General features: G+C 42.2%; 1 protein-coding gene across 1 annotated transcript; it reads left to right on the forward strand.

Moving 5' to 3' along the window:
* Window positions 1-471: 471 nt before the first annotated feature.
* Window positions 472-1233, forward strand: LOC119733855 (collagen alpha-1(VIII) chain-like; the record flags this gene model as incomplete). Its single annotated transcript, XM_038207224.1, has 1 exon — window positions 472-1233. A coding segment is annotated over one exon (762 nt), but the record flags the coding sequence as incomplete, so codon positions are not given.
* Between the last annotated feature and the right edge of the window lie 16589 nt (window positions 1234-17822).

Here is a 17822-nt window from a genome sequence, read left to right on the forward strand (position 1 = left end):
GGGGCAAGATGTGCTTCGCCCCCTCCCCCCCCCCCCCCCTCCAAAAAAAATACTACAGCTCCGGAACGCTTCGCCCTATCGGAATGCATTTTGGTGACCTTTCTTAAATTTTATTGGCAGGCGAAATAAAAACAAAATCGATTCGATGGGTTGCCATGACAACCGGTTTTATAAACTAGGCTTCTCATAAATGTTAGCCCTCATACGCCACTGTTATATAACAAAGAAAACATTCTTCGAACAATGATTCCTCCAATCTCATGTTTTTGGGGTTTCTTCCCTTCAAATCTGACGGCGGATTGTCATGAATTTTAGACTAGTTCTCTTGTTATCAAACCTCAATATTTTTCACTACTCTTCCCTTTTTTAAAAACTATTTTATTGAAGAAAAAAATCTCACCTGATTTGGTTTAGTTTCATGCTTTGTTTACGTACAGAATGAAGATCTGCGTGGCAACCGTTCTTTCAATCGCCCTCCTTCTGGGTAACTCCGTCAACCTCCGAGCTTCCGTTACTGGGCCGGTTGCCTCGGACGGTGATGGTCCTGCGTCTCAGGCGTGTCCGATGTGCTGCCAGGGGTCGGCTGCAATTCCCGGAATACCAGGTTTGCCTGGGTCCCTAGGTCAGCCAGGGTCAAAGGGCGAGCCAGGTCAAAAGGGTGATATTGGATCGATTGGACCTATGGGTGAGCGTGGAACAGCTGGGCCTCAAGGGGACGAAGGCATAGGCCAGCCCGGAAAAATTGGTCCAAGAGGAGTCCCAGGTGTTGTAGGGCCAACGGGGGAAACTGGTGTCAAAGGTCAAAAGGGTGAGCCAGGGGAGGCACCAGACGACTCCAACCAGCGGGTAGCATTCACCGTGGTGAGGACGAGCGACTCGGATACGCTGAGCAGCGACCGTTTGCCCTTCCAGGCGACCGAGACGCTTCTGCCGGGTACCAGCTTCGATCTCGAGACCGGCACGTTCACGTGTGGTGTGCCGGGCACCTACGTGTTCATGTTTTCTGTGTGCAAATATTATTCCAGCAGCAGCCTGCACGTTCAGCTCCGGAAGAACGGCGACGCGGTTGTCTCTGGCTATAGCAGTGATTCAAGTCACCATGAGCAGGTGTCTGGGAGCGCGGTGGTGGTTCTGCAGCGTGGAGATACGATGTATCTCACAATGCACGGTAGGGCGTATAGTAGTTCCTATCACGAAACCTCATTCAGTGGCTTCCTCCTTTACCCCGAATAAACACAATCCAACACATAAAGATACACGAGCATCGTGTTGCTGATTTTTTAATCGCTTTCCATTTTGCCGAAACAATAACTAATGAATTAAAAGAAGTAATGTTCAATGACAATGTCACAAAATATTATTATTAATGTTTTTGCATTGCGCATGCGCCGATCTGTATACTACAATGGATTTGCCAATTTTTTTGGACTTTCTGCAAAACAAAATATTTAGCTTCATGCATGAGTATTGAGATATAGTGAAAAGTATGCGTTAAGTTTGTTGACAACGATTTTTTCATTGTGTTGATTGTAGGCCAATAGGGAAGTATTTTGATGGAATTCTTTTTTCAAAGGAAGCTGGGTCATTATTTCTTTTTTAGAAACAAAAGATTTGCAATATAAAAGCAGTGCCACCATGTATCCAGAAATGTTTACAACTAAAAAAAAATTGTGTTTATGGTGTTCTCTCACCAACCTGAATTTTTTAGGCCATGTTTCTGACCGCCATTTTTTTTTATTGCCACACTTGGTCAACATATAAAATAACGTGTTTTTTTTCCCGAAAATAAATGCAACTTGTTTGTAGTATTGGGTATTTAAAACTTAAAACAGATTAATTAAACACAATAACTGTATCCTAATTGAAGCAAACAAAGTATAAAAGACATACAGACAAACAAAATATTTTGCTACCTACCTGGATAATTTTAGGGCGTTTACTGTAACATGTTATTTTCTTTGCCTTATGTTCCCTGTATGCCCAGCACAGATGATGTCAATTAAATCAATCCCATGTATGTATCAATTTTTATTTCATGTCACAAAAAAAGTCTCGAGTGATTGAATCTGATTTTCTTATCGACTTTAAGCTTGGCATTTGGATTAACAATTGTTTGAAATATTCTAATGCTATTCACAGCAATTAGAATACACTGGTTTTTATTAAATGATTGCATTATTTTAAACGTTATAATATGTGAGAATTATGTAAAAGTAGTACAACTGACTTGCTATGAAAACAGTATGCATAAAACCTCATTCTGAGGATTATCGAAAGCACCACCATTGTTGAAAAATACTCTTTCTTCGCTTGGCTTCGTTATGAAAAAAAAACCACATGATTTTAATTAATTTCAGTTGAAACAGAAACGTGCCTACAGTAATGAAAAAAGTGGAGTTGGCTGTTGTTTTTAAAGCCCGTAAAAGTCTGACAAGTGTTTCCTGATTAAAAGACTCCAAATTATTTGCAGACTTTTATTGTTCTTCATCATCAGTATTACTTCATTGAATTCAAGAAACTCACTTTGAAAACATCAGTGAAAGTGTCAGCCCGTTAGATGGTAAAGAAACAATCTCAACGAAATCAATCAAAACAAAGCACAAATTCCATTCAAGTGAGGAGGGTCTTTCAACTGGTTGGAATTGTCCTTTGTCACTTTATCATTTCAAGTGAATTTCTTTGTATTGACTTTTATTTGGATGCCATATTTGGTCGGGTGATGCAAGGCCCCTGCTGACAGCATATATCCTTGGATCATGTCTCCAGCCAGCACATGTACATGTCAGCTGAACAAGTACGCTTCCTGGGAATAGGTAGACTCCTGCAAGAAATCAAAGAAAAGGTTTTAATGGACCCTTCTTGCATGTCAATCAACAGTGCACATTGGCCAATCAGATCACCACTTTTGATCAGGTGACCACAGTAGCTCAGTCAGACTGGGTCACAAGCACTGTTAGATCTATTGCTCATCCCGCCCCCATTTTTGCACCAGCAGTTAACACCCCCGTCCCCAGTATTCTGTAAAGAATGCCCTTTTTACACAAGAAACTTTTTATTTTTTACACAAGTGTCCTTAGTTTTGTTTAAAAAGTTTCTTGTTTCGCCAGCGGCTTTTAAAGAATTTTTGGTATTTCGTGTAAACGTCAGCAATTGTGCCGCCATGAAAAGCGCCACCCATTGACCTACCGCCGTTTGCGAGTTAACCACGCCACTTAGACAACTCTATAAGCTGATACCACCATCTTGAATTCTTTTTTTTTCGGGGGGGGGGGCAGAGGCATTACAATGAAAATACGTCTCGTCATGCAACTGTAGCTGAGAATGATGGGATGACTTTTCAATGTAATGCCCCCCCCCCCCCATTTCAAAGATGGCGGTATCCGCGAAACGGCTCATGGAATTTTGTACGTTAACTTTTGTTTGTCTCAGATTTTGGCGTTCTGCATCCATTTGTATATCATGTTTAGACAATATTTCACAAGCTGCGTTGACGCAATTCCACCGTGATAGGTTAATTGTCCGATAGTGGCCATTATCGCCGGTTTGTACTTACATGACAATGAGCTGAGCCTCCTGGGAATGTTGGCAAAGCAATTCACAGATCCGCATCTGTCTGTTGGTCTGAAAGAAAAAAAAAGATTTCAGGCGAAAAAATGTCGTGATTTATTGATGTTTACTAAAGTCGAGTTCCATGCACTTGGCAAATCAAATGAATTGAGAGTTGTACGAAAAATGGATTGAAAGTGATCAATCTCATTATTGAAAATCAGCCTCCAGAATGTCAAAGGTTGGACCCAATTAATAGATGTTGCAAGACTGGACTTAAAATTACAAAAACCAGGGACTTAGCGTAAAGTGGACACTGGGAAAGCTTTAAGTGTATTGTCTCCATGCATGGACAAAAGAGGGCGCTTTATAGTCAAACAAGCAGAAGCCGGAATGAGGGACACTTCACTGGTTCACTCATGCTGGTTATCGTGTATTTGGTACCAGCATTTATAAGCCACGATGGCGCCAAAAGGCCCTCGTTTATAGCTTTCTCAGAAGAGGGGGGGGGGGGGGTGCATGAGCACAAGAAGGAGATTCTACCTTCTCTTTGAGCGTGGTGACTTCTTCCTTGCTGATCTTCCAAGGAAACTTCTCCGTGGTCTGCCCTGCTTCCTCATCCAGCATCCAGGGTTTGGACAGCTCCTTGAACCGTCTCAGGCTCTACTCCTTGGGATTCTTGTTCAGGTCCGGGATGACCTCCACGTCCGAGCAGTTGATGCGGAACTTGCTGAGCATGTTGGCCATGTTCATCTTCTCCCTGTCCATTTGCTCCTTCTTGCCCGTGGTGGCAAAGACGCGCAGCTTGCATTTCTACCAGTTGGATTTCATGGAGATGAGGTTGGGATGAGTAGGGGCTAGCCTGGGGGGTGGTGGGAGGTGGGGGCGGAGGTGGGGGGGGGGGGGGGTCACAAACAAAAAATATACAGAGCATTATTTCCCTTTGACATAAAGCATGTGTTTCCTTAGACATGCAGCCATCCAGAATAACCTGAAAGATCTCTGAAAGGCTCCCTGAAATGAATTGGAGACTGAAACATATATTAAAATAATCAGGCCAACCAAGAACAAAAAGTGTGGTGTTTTCTACTACATACAAAAAACAACTGTGTGGAAGGGTAGGTAAAATCTGTTTTGGGGGTTTGACATTTCAATAGCCTAAAAATATAGGGTGGGATGATAGTCATTAAAATTTACTTTTTTCTCTACTTTAATTTGCATGCATTAATTAACTTGTGAATCATTCTGCCGACTACTGACCAACTTACACAAAAATGAATACAAAGTTTATAGTTTTCACTGTGGGGGGGGGGGGGGGGGGGGCTTGATCCCAAGGAGGAGATTCTACCTTCTCTTTGAGCATGGTGACTTCTTCCTTGCTGATCTCCCAAGGAAACTTCTCCGTGGTCTCCAGGCTGCTTCCTCATCCAGCATCCAGGGTTTGGAGAGCTCCTTGATGATTGCGTTGGTCTTGATCTTACCCAACTAACAGCACAGAACTCCATCTTGGGCAAAATCTTGTCCTTGTACCAGCCTTCAGAAAAAGAAAAAAAAACAGTCAATTGTTATTTAATGATCGTTAACTTGGTTATCGTTGAGATCGGAGTAAACCTGAAGTTAACACAACCTAGATATACCTCACGGTATACCAAACGTTAAATCTGACACCGTGGCAGCAAGGAGATTTCGACCTTTCTATGAATATGCCTTGAATGAGCATGACGACTATTTATAAAAGATATATATGTAGACATATATCATACTCGGCAATAGGGATAGTCAGTGGAAAGAACTTGGGACAGGTGTGTACAAAGTTACGCGCAAGACTCAGACTTGTTTTAAGCGAATTACTGAGAAGACGACCATAATTATTGGTAATGAGGATACTTTTATTATGGAGTAGATTAACCATCATGGTTAGGGGGATATTTTTTAGAAGGGAATTATGGAGGAGACTAACCATCTTGGCTAGGGGGATATTTTTCTTAGAAGGGAACTATGGAGGAGACTAAACCATGCTTGGCTCGGAGGGTGCTTTTTTTGAAGGAAATTATGGAGGAGACTACCATATTGGCTTGGAGGATATTTTTTAGGAGGGAATTACCGAGGGGACTAACCATCTTGCCTAGGAGGATATTTTTTAGAAGGGAATAATGGAATAGACTAACCATCGTGGCTAGGAGGATATTTTTTTAGAAGGGGATTACAGAGGAGACTAACCATCTTGGCTAGGAGAATATTTTTTAGAAGGGAATTATGGAGGAGAGCAACCATCATGGTTAGGAGGATATTTGTTTTAGAAGGGATTTATGGAGAAGACTAACCATCTTGGCTAAAAGGACATTTTTAGAGGGAATTTATGGAAGAGACTAACTATCTTGGCTAGGAGAATATTTTTTAGAAGGGAATTATGGAGGAGAGGAACCATCATGGTTAGGAGGATATTTGTTTTAGAAGGGATTTATGGAGAAGACTAACCATCTTGGCTAAAAGGACATTTTTAGAGGGAATTTATGGAGGAGACTAACTATCTTGGCTAGGAGGATATTTTTTTTTAGGTTGAAAATGAACTGAACTACTTAAGGGTTGTTCAATTCGTCACCGACACCACGAACTGACACCCGGTGGTCAGCGTTGCAGAAATACAAATCGGGAGAAAAACGCTTTTAAAGGTTTGACACGAATTTACTCAGTAAAATATTCCATTTATCTTAGAGGTTTTAGTATCACTCAACGTAAAAATGCATTCACTACTCAATTATAAACGTTATATTGTAAACATCTGCTTAGTTAATTAGCAATTAAATGATTAAGATGGGTGTCAGTTCGTGAAAACCAAAATTTACGTGTTTTCGGAGAGTGCGCGCATGCAAAAGCGTTAGTGAGTGTCAGTTCGTGAAAACCAAAATTGACCCGTTTTGGGAGAGTGCCCGCACACACTGCGCATGCGTGCGCGCACTCTCCCAAAACGCGTCAATTTTGGTTTTCACGAACTGACACTCACTAACGCTATTGCATGCGCGCACTCTCCGAAAAAACGTAAATTTTGGTTTTCACGAACTGACACCCTGTGCAGTGTCACTTCGTGGTAACCAAAAATACCACAATTGACAAATTTCTTGAAAATTCATTAGTAAAATTCGATTATTTTAGATGATTTCAGAAATTTTAACCTTGTCATGTTAAACTTCATGATACAAACTGCTTTTATGTGCAAAAAAAAGAAAATTTGAGTTTTTATTTTTTTTTGTACACATGTGATGCAGAGGGTGTCAGTTCGTGGTGTCGGTGACGAATTTGCACTGAAAGTGATCAATACTAATATTTGAAAAATAACCCACCAGAATGTCAAAGGTTTGACACAATTAACAGATGTTGCAAGATTGGACTTAAAATCACACAAACCAGGGACTAAGCGTAAAGTGGATACTGGTAAAGCTTTAAGGGCATTGTCTCCATGCATGGACAAAAGAGGGCGCTTTATAGTCAAACAAGCAGAAGCCGGAATGAGGGACACTTCACTGGTTCACTCATGCTGGTTATCGTGTATTTGGTACCAGCATTTATAAGCCACGATGGCGCCCAAATGACCCTCGTTTATAGTTTTCTCTGTGGAGGGGGGGGGGGGGGGGGTGCTTGAGCGCAAGAAGGAGATTCTACCTTCTAGTTGAGCGTAATGACTCCTTCCTTGCTGATCTTCCAAGGAAACTTCTCCGTGGTCTCCCCTGCTTCCTCATCCAGCATTCAGGGTTTGGACAGCTCCTTGAACCGTCTCAGGCTCTACTCCTTGGGCTTCTTGTTCAGGTCCGGGATGACCTCCACGTCCGAGTAGTTGATGCGGAACTTGCTGAGCATGTTGGCCATGTTCATCTTCTCCCTGTCCATTTGCTCCTTCTTGCCCGTGGTGGCAAAGACGCGCAGCTGCATTTCTCCCAGTTGGATTTCATGGAGATGAGGTTGGGATGAGTAGGGTCAAGCCTGGGGGGGGGGGGGGGGGGGGTGGTGGTGGGAGGTGGGGGCTGAGGGGGGGGGGGGGGTCACAAACAAAAATTATACAGAGCATTATTTCCCTTTGACATAAAGCATGTGTTTCCTTCGACATGCAGCCATCCAGAATAACCTGAGAGATCTCTGAAAGGCTCCCTGAAATGAATAGGACACTGAAACAAAATAATAAAGCCAACCAAGAACAAAAAGTGTGGTGTTTTCTATTAGGCCAAAAGAAAAAAGTCGGTCTCTGGTCGGCGCGCGCGTCGATTTTAATCATGCGCATCAATTTTTTTTTCCAAAATGTTTAGCGGTAGCTCCGACAGCGCCCTCTATTGCCGCATCTCCTCAATTTTTTTAACAAAGAGCACCAAGGAATGGGAAATTGCTAGAGAGCACCATTGAGAGCACCAAGGCAAATTATGGAGGACACCAATGTACATGAGGACACCAAAAAAGCAAAATAGTACCCCGCCTTGGGCCAAGTTCGCGCAAGGACTATAGTTGACCAATGGTTAACTAACGTTTGCCCGAACTCTGTCTAGTCGACGGTGATTGACTATGCTAGTCGACTATTTGGAACCAGCCTACTGGGGTTGGTTGCTTCGCTGGTAACCAATAGCCGTGCGTATTCATAACGCTAGCAGAGAGCCAGGATCCGGAAGTTTTGCGATGACATTTTGACTAGTATTTGACTAGAGACGTTCGCACGTTGCTATCAGTGCGCAGGCGTAAGGTACGTCACAAATCAACCACTAGTCGACTAATGGTCCTTGCCCGAACTTGGCCTTATCTGTACAATCCAAGCTTGAAAAAAAAAAAGCCGCGTCCCCGCGTCAATTCCGGAACTTTGGTCTGACCAAGACCGAATATTTTTTTTTTTTGGCCTTACATATAAAAAGCAACTGTGTGGTAGGGTAGGTAAAAATCTGTTTTGGGGGGTTTGACATTTCTATAGCCTAAAAATATAAGGTGGGATGATAGTCATTAAAATTTACTTTTTTTCTCTTTTGTGCATGCATTAGTTAACATGTGAATCATTCTGCACTTCTGACCAACTTACACAAAAATAAAAATAAAGTTTATAGTTTTCACTATAGAGGGGGGGGGGGGTGCTTGAGCGCAAGGAGGAGATTCTACCTTCTCTTTGAGCATGGTGACTTCTTCCTTGCTGATCTTCCAAGGAAACTTCTCCGTGGTCTCCAGGCTGCTTCCTCATCCAGCATCCAGGGTTTGGAGAGCTCCTTGATGATTGTGTTGGTCTTGATCTTACCCAACCCACCAATCTAGACGGAAACCAATCAGGAAGGAAAATGTGAATGCATTTGCTCTAAATAAATTGTGACCAGGTCTTGGAAAAGACCAACGTTAGTGCTGAAAAAAAGCGAGAAACCTGGACAAATCTGGTTTAATGATCTTATTATACATTTTGCAACTTTGACTAATTCTTTAAAGACCTGCTTGCATTTTACTCAAACTGTTCATCAAAATTCATTCCGCAAAGTCTGTGAGTACACATTTCGGTACTCAAAATACTCATCGAAATATTCTGCTCACCCTGTATGTTGAAATCACAAAAACTAGGTACTACGCGTTAAGTTACGGAAGACAGATAGTGCCACTCAATGTGTGTGAATATATTTTTTTGGTGCATGTGGGAATATTTTTTTTGTACAGCGGCCGCTACAGAAATTAAAAATAATAAGTGGCAGCCGCTGTGCGAAAAAAAAATATTTTCACACGTACAAATAAAATATATTCACACTTTTTTATGTGGCGGCCGCCAGATAATAAGTGGCAGCCGCCACATAAAAGAGTGTGAATATATATTTTTTTTGTACAGCGGCCGCCACTTATTATGGCGACTTAATATTGCCACTTATTATGGCGGCTGCCACTTATTATCTGACGGCCGCCACATAATAAGTGGCGGCCGCTGTACAAAAAAAAAATTTTTCACACGCACCAAAAAAATTATATTCACACTCATTGAGTGGCACTATCCATCTTCCGTATAAAGTGGATACTGGGAAGAGCTCTAAGTGTATTGTCTCCATGCATGGACAAAAGAGGGCGCTTTATAGTCAAACAAGCAGAAGCCGGAATGAGGGACACTTCACTGGTTCACTCATGCTGGTTATCGTGTATTTGGTACCAGCATTTATAAGCCACGATGGCGCCCAAAAGGCCCTCGTTTATAGTTTTCTCTGTGGAGGGGGGGGGGGGGGGGTGCTTGAGCGCAAGAAGGAGATTCTACCTTCTCGTTGAGCGTAGTGACTACTTTCTTGCTGATCTTCCAAGGAAACTTCTCCGTGGTCTCGCCTGCTTCCTCATCCAGCATCCGGGGTTTGGACAGCTCCTTGAACCGTCTCAGGCTCTACTCCTTGGGCTTCTTGTTCAGGTCCGGGATGACCTCCACGTCCGAGCAGTTGATGCGGAACTTGCTGAGCATGTTGGCCATGTTCATCTTCTCCCTGTCCATTTGCTCCTTCTTGCTCGTGGTGGCAAAGACGCGCAGCTTGCTTTTCTCCCAGTTGGATTTCATGGAGATGAGGTGAGGGATGAGTAGGTCAAGCCTGGGGGTGGTGGGAGGTGGGGGCAGAGGTGGGGGGGGGGGGGGTTCACAAACAAAAATTATATAGAGCATTATTTCCCTTTGACATAAAGCATGTGTTTCCTCAGACATACAACCACCCAGAATAACCTGAGAGATCTCTGAAAGGCTCCATGAAATGAATTGGACACTGAAACATATTAAAATAATATCGCCAACCAAAAACAAAAATGTGGTGTAACTTTCTATGACATACCGGTATATAACAAAAACAACAACTGTGTGGTAGGGTAGGTAAAAATCTGTTTTGGGGGATTAGACATTTCTATAGCCTAAAAATATAGGGTGGGATGATAGTCATTAAAATCCACTTTTTTTCTCTATTTTGCATGCATTAGTTAACATGTGAATCATTCTGCACTACTGACCAACTTACACAAAAAGAAATATACTGTTTATAGTTTTCACTGTGGAGGGGGGGGGGGGGTTTGAGCCCAAGGAGGAGATTCTACCTTCTCTTTGAGCATGGTGAATTCTTCCTTGCTGATCTTCCAAGGAAACTTCTCTGTGGTCTCCAGGCTGCTTCCTCATCCAGCATCCAGGGTTTGGAGAGCTCCTTGATGATTGTGTTGGTCTTGATCTTACCCAACCCACCAATCTAGACGGAAACCAATCAGGAAGGAAAATTTGAATGCATTTGCTCTAAATAAATTGTGTCCAGGTTTTGGAAAAGACTAACGTTAGCGCTGCGAGAAACCTGGACAAATCTGGTTTAATGATCTTGTTATACATTTTGCCACTTTGACTTAATTCTTTAAAGACCTGCTTGCATTTTACTCAAACTGTTCATCAAAATTCATTCTGCAAAGTCTTCTTCAAGTACTCAACTGTGAGTACACATTTCGGTACTCAAAATACGGTACTCGAACGACAGTGCCTATTGTCCTCCAACGCTGGTTTGTGCACTTAGTCTATGGGAAAGGTTTAGATCAGGGAACAAAGGAAAACACAAAGCCAATTAATCCTCGGAAGCATAGCAGAAAACGACTGTGTGCGCGTTATGGTAAGTGTGTACAGTGTTCGTATATTTTAAATGCAATTTTTCTTTTTCTTTGATTGCAAACAAATATTATACGCATTATACAGTATGTCCAAAAGAAATGTCCGTCTGACTATTTTTGAAATAACTACAAACCATGAAGTCCAATTTGAAAAAGTTTGATTGTGCAGATACTCCCTATCTTGGCCTCAACCCCGATGAGTTTCATTTAATTTCATTCACGCATCACTGCACAATTGTCAAATGATCACAACAACATTTTGGGACACTGTGACCAAGTTCCTTGCCTTAATCAATTTCAGTGCTGTGTTAAGTAAGCTGTGTAAAATCCTGCATGTTGTGAAAAGGGCTGCAATTGGGATTGGAATCATTTGCCTGACTATCAGTCATCATGGCAAGACCTCGGTTTAATGCTCAAGGGCAAATGATTCCAATCCCAAACCACATCAGACTTTTTTTTCCAATTAATAATGATATAGGATGAGATTTGAAGGTTTGCATGGTGGAAAGATACTAAGACAAGATAAGTTTTGCGGTAGCACCATGTGAATAAATCTCTTTTCTGAGCATGTGGTTCTGAAAAGAACCGGAGGGACTCAGCGTTTCGACAGTATGCTCTGCCCGTCGTCAGGAGAATGAAGGATTCCAACGATGATGCGATGTTATAAGGATGGGTGCGGTGAGGCGTGAGAAGGATGCAAACTGGTGAAGCTCGAAACCGGTGAAGCTGAGACAGTATGCAAGTTGACTGAAGGATGCTTGATGATCACTGGAGCGTGTCAGTACACAGTGAGGGGGCAAAGGGGAAGGAGCTCAGGGGTATAGTTGGCTTCTCTGATGCGTCGGGGGTACCAGCGGTCGATGCTACTGAGTATTTCTGCTTGGCTTCAGTTGATCGGGTGGTCTTCGGTGTGGGAGTGTTTGACGATGGAAGATTTCTTGAAGTCTCCCTTCCTGCCATGGGCTTTGTGTTCATTGAGTCTGGTGGGGAAGTCCCTGCCAGTCTCGCCGATATACACTTTGCCACATTGACATGGAATCTTGTACACTCCTGGTCTGCATTCTGGGTCACACCGATCCTTGTGTGAAGTCAGCAGGTTCTGCATCTTCAGAGGGGCTGTGTGGAAGACTCGAATTCCATGCTTATGGAGGATCCACTGGATGTGATGAGAAGTGGTGCCTAAGTAGGGGAGGGTGATGGAACTAGGGGCCCTAACTAGTTGGCTTTGGGTATAGGAGACCCTACGGCCGGGAATGGTTCTTGGGTCTTGTGTCTTGACTTGGCTGGTATCCCTTGCGCTGCAGTGTTGTGGTGATGTGATGGAGTTCTTGAGGTAGGTGTTCATCATCAGCATACAACGTCTGCGACGATGAACACCTACCTCAAGAACTCCATCACATCACCACAACACTGCAGCTTCACCAGTTTGCATCCTTCAGAGATGCCACAGGGTCTGCTTGAAAAAAACGGAACTGGGTCTGCTTGAAAAAAACAGAACCGCTGCTTGAAAAAAACGGACTTTTTTGTGAGTGAAAAAAGCAACTCCGTGTCCGACACAAAGTCCCCGTTGTCATCTTTTATTTTGTAGCCAAGCCAAGTTCTGTTCATTTTTTTAATTTTGCTTCTATGGCCTTTAAAGCTGTCGGTTCGTTCAATCACTTTGACTTTTTCCATATTCCTAATATTTATTCTGCCTACCCGAATTTCCAACGAAATATTCGACATGAAACATGCACGATTCCACAACACTGCTGTCGGTGTACATGATCCTTACACTACGCTGTGCTTAACGAAAACATGGTTGGTACCCGCATTTTTTGTATTCATATATATCACTGCGATCGGAAACCACCGATAGCTGAAATGATAGACTTGATTTCCAGGCTGAATGCTACCGGTACGTGTGCTTAGCACACAACACGCCCGCACGCGGTGAAGCACGCGCGAGGCGCCGTTGTATACTGCGTGCAATTAAGTACGTTGGCCGCTTGTATCGCATGCAGGCTCAGCAACATACACAAAGACTGTTTTTAAGACTACTTCGACGAACAACGATGTGCCATGCGTGCGCCTAAATGTACTAAGTCGAGGTAAAAATCAACGCATTTCCACAGTTTTTTCCTCTTCTTTCTGGTTAATTTGACGGCCGGAAAAACCAGAATTTTGTGAGATTTTTTTTTATTCCGGTTAAAACCGGAAAAGTGTCATCTCTGATATTCCTTCTCATGCCGCACCCAGCCTTATAACATCGCATCATCGTTGGAATCCCTCATTCTCCTGACGACGGGCAGAGCATACTGTTCGAAACATTGAGTCCCTCCGGTTCTTTTCAGAACCACACATACTCAGAAAAGAGATTCATTCACATGGTGATACCGCAAAACTTATCTTGTCTTAATAATGATATACTTAGTGTCATGTTAACAATAAAACTGTTTAAGTCTAACGTTATTTTTGTTATGATTTTAGTAATGTAAGATGATTTGATGTGATGGAGTTGAGATAATCTGTCACCTACCTTTTGCTTGCTTCTTCTTTTTGCAGTCAAAGTCAAGACGTCGCCCCTGTAACTTCTTCCGATGGTGCTGTAGAAATGAAACATTGGGGAGAAAGTTAATGTACTTTTTGACAAGAGACATTTGCACATTGCTGTAAGGCTCCTTATATAAATTATGGGTCAAAGTGTGACAATTTTCGAGTTCCTGTTATCTCTGAACATGTCATTTGCCGTTCAAGTATCATTAAGAATGACTTCAACAATTTGTTGGGTAGGTTGTCTGCTTCACATAATCACTCTTGGTGGACGACTGCATTAACCCTAACCTTCCCAAATCCTCAAAAATCCTCTTTGCAAAATGGAGGATTTTGCAGGATTGAGGCTATTTAATTGGCAAAAATGTGTGGCAGATTTTGCAGGATGCAGTGTGTCAAGGTCTTGGGCCGGGCTTTGTGTTTGTTTATGCTCAGCTGTGCATAAATTATACTTGAAGTCCTCCGCACTGCTCCAGGATGTCACTGGCTCAGCCTCAACATATTGACAGTGATTGCTGGAGGATTTTGTAGGATTGAGGCAGTGGTCACCCCTCCAAGGACCACATTCAAGAAATAATGGAGGATTTTGCAGGATTGAGGCTGCATGCAATTTTGACATGGAGGCAGTTGGAGGATTTTGCAGCATCATCGCAAAAATGCCCAGGGAGTTAGGGTTAAGAATGACTTTAAACAATTTATTATTCGTTGTGTAGGTAGTTTGCTATTCATAATCACCCTTGGAGGACTCGGACGACTGCATTAAGGACTGCATCAGAATTATAAAATCACAGATGTCAGATTTAACAGGGACGGGAAAAAAGTGGACCCCAAATTTATCGAATGACCCAAAGTACACAGGCATAAGTTACAACCCAAATCAACCAGTAATCGATCACTGGTCTTCTATCAATTTTTTTTCCAGATTGGCCACAATTTGTGCTTGAATTTCCCCGCAGGTGGCTGTGCAACACAGTCCTGCTTCTATCAAAATCAACCAAATTCTGTCAGATTCTGTAAGATGGAACTCACGTTGATCTCTTTCAGATCTTTGTTCTTGAGATGATCCAGGGGATCCAGGAAGTTCTGTCTGACGTTCAGATCGAAGGCGTCCTTGACTTCAGAAAGTTGCCTCAGTGATTCTCCCATCTCGACCATTGCCGTAGCTGTATCCAAAAAAATAACCAAAACAATTTTTTTTTTTTAATGATACCTATAAAAAACAACATTTTATTGTTCTGTTGTTTCCACCAAAACTAAACAGCTGTGCTAAGTATACCCTGGGAGCTGAGATTGTCTATGAAATGCATGGTCTATGAAATGCATTATTAGACAGAGTAAAAAAAAAAACGGTTTCCCGTCTGCTTTTTTTTTCCTCCACCATGAGGTGAGGTATATGTTTTCATCGGCCTTGGTTTGTCTGTGAACAGGATAACTCAGGACAAATGCGGAGGCACTAGGCTCACGTGAATCGCGCACTCCGGACTCCTTCGACCAAAACATTTGTGAGCCTCGTCTTTAAGAACGCGTGCATATAGTCGTGGCGCGACCTCAAAAATGGCTTCTAATTTTGTTTGCCGGATTACGCTATATGAGAATGTAATTTCCAGTAACCCTGGTTAACCCTTCTGTTAGTGAGCATAAGCCATGTCTGAATGACATGGCTACGACTAACACTAGCCCACATGGGAAGTGGCTTCATCTGCTTCCATAGGTGCAACTAATGTATTAGCCGTAGCCACTTCATTCTGACGTGGCTTTATGCTTTTTCCTTTTCCCTAATTTGTGCTTGAATTTCCCCGAACGTGGCTGTGCAACACAGTCCTGATTCTATCAGAATCAACCAGATAATGGGTGATGTTAGATTTTGTAAGATGGAACTCACGTTGATCTCCTTCAGATCTTTGTTCTTGAGATGATCCAGGGATCCAGGAAGTTCTGTCTGACGTTCAGATCGAAGGCGTCCTTGACTTCAGAAGTTGCCTCAGCGATTCGCCCATCTTGACCATCGCCATACCTGTATCCAAAATAAAAATGCAAGATTTTATTGTTCTGATGTTTCCATCGAAATGAGAACAGCTGGGCTATGTATACCACGGGAGCTGGGATGGTCTATGAAATGCATTATTCAGCGGAAATATTTGGGAGAATTGTGCCTAAAGTTGATGATACAAGCATGGCATTTGGCACACAGTCAGAGTATGTCTTATTAAAGGGCCATCACAGATTTGCCCTTTGAAAAAATCTAGTTAACAAGCAATTGGTCATTTTTCTACCTATAGTGGAATCTGGCGACAAGAAATAGCAGGTTTTTACTGCGGTGGTGTCTCGCTCACACGCATACTGAACGCGTTCTTAAAGACGAGGCGTGCGCGCATTTTGGTATTCTTATTGGTTGAAGGAGCCTAGAGCACGCGCCCTACCTGAGCGCGACTCACGCAAACATTGCGCCACCGCAGAAAATGGCTGCCATCGGATTTGTCTATATTTTTTTCAAAGGACAAATCTGCGATGGCCCTATGGCCAAATATCTTTCTCGTGACATACTCTGACTGTGTGCCAAATGCCATGCTTGTATCATCAAAGGCACAATCCCATCGCCTATCTGCTGTACTAGTACATGTAGCTACAATATTGTTGGAAACAAATAAACAGACAACTGACAAATTTGCCTAATAAAGGGCGAGTAAAAAAACCGAAACCCAAACGGCTGGACCAATTTTTGATTGAAGTTTTCCTGTAGCACTTTCAAAATCCAGGATATATGAAAGCCCAGTTATTAAACTTTCTTTTAGTACAAGAATCATTCAAATCACTCATGTACTTTTCAAGTTATGAAATATTGAACACAACCACCGTTTTAGAGTTCTGTCCACACATCACAAAAATAGGAAGTGTTCTTGCAGCAAAATGAAAACAATTCTCACAGGGATGCATGCGAATTGTTTTCATTTAACTGAAAAAACACTTTTTGTGATCGGTGGACAGAACTTTTAAAACAGTGTTTGTGTTGAAAATTAAGCAAATTGAAAAGCAAATGAGTGATGTGAATGATTCTTGTGTTAATACAAAGCCCATTGATTGGGCTTTCATATCCTAGATTTGGAAAGTGCTACAGGCAAAACTTTATTCAAAAATTGGTCCTGCCATTTGGGTTTGTCTTTTTTGACTCACCTGTATATTGCAAATGTATGCATTTATAAATAAAAAAAAATAAAAAAATAAAAAGTGGGTGCAAAAAAAGCAGCAGGCAGGTACGAGAAACTGGTTTATTTCTTTACTTGGCCTTGCATATATGAAGTGCTGGGCCCTACATAAATTACACAATACTCATGGTACTATGTTGGTGGATTGGAACACTGATTAGAGCACCTTTTTGAGAGCTTTATGATCAGTCTACCACAGTAGGAAAGAGAATACATCTTGAAGCTTGCTCACCAAACGCTGAATCTTTTCCTAATTCTCTGCCGTTCTTCAGCATGACTTCTCCCAGGAATCCTACGGGTTGTTGAGGCTTGGTTCCTCCTTTGTTCTGACCACGGACTTTACTCATGGCTCTGGAGACTGTTCAGGAAAGAAAATGCGATTGATTTGGGTCAGCACACAAATAGAAGATCTATCTCTATTTGGTTGTTTGAAGTGAATACTTAGACCAGATTCAAACCGTTGTTCTATAGTCACCCTAAACATAATTATTCTAAAGATTACAATTAAAGGTAATATACGACATTTGCAAACATCAACAAACAAAACTACCAAATTATTATGAAATACTTTACTTGACTGTAGGTGAATGACAGTCTCAGACATCCTGTGAAATCATGGCACCTGGTGTGCTGTCATTTTTAAGAAAAGTGGAATTTTTGTATTGATTTCAAAAGATGGTCGGTCGACCATCGTTGGAAGAAACTGATTTTTCCGAATAGTGCTCCAATTTACCCAATTTATTTAGTCCACATTTTTTTTGCAAGCGGTTACACATCCGTGAATGGATGCAAGCCAGCTAGTCTGGTTCCCTGAGCTCAGGGAACAACACAAGATCCGGCCCAAGACCTTGACACAGTGCATCCTCATAAATCAGGCACACATTTTTGCCATATAGCCTCAATCCTGCAAAAGCCTACAATTTGCAAATAGGATTTTGA

The sequence above is a fragment of the Patiria miniata genome, unplaced genomic scaffold (genome assembly GCF_015706575.1).
Source record: "Patiria miniata isolate m_02_andy unplaced genomic scaffold, ASM1570657v1 HiC_scaffold_10, whole genome shotgun sequence".
Lineage (NCBI taxonomy): Eukaryota > Metazoa > Echinodermata > Asteroidea > Valvatida > Asterinidae > Patiria > Patiria miniata.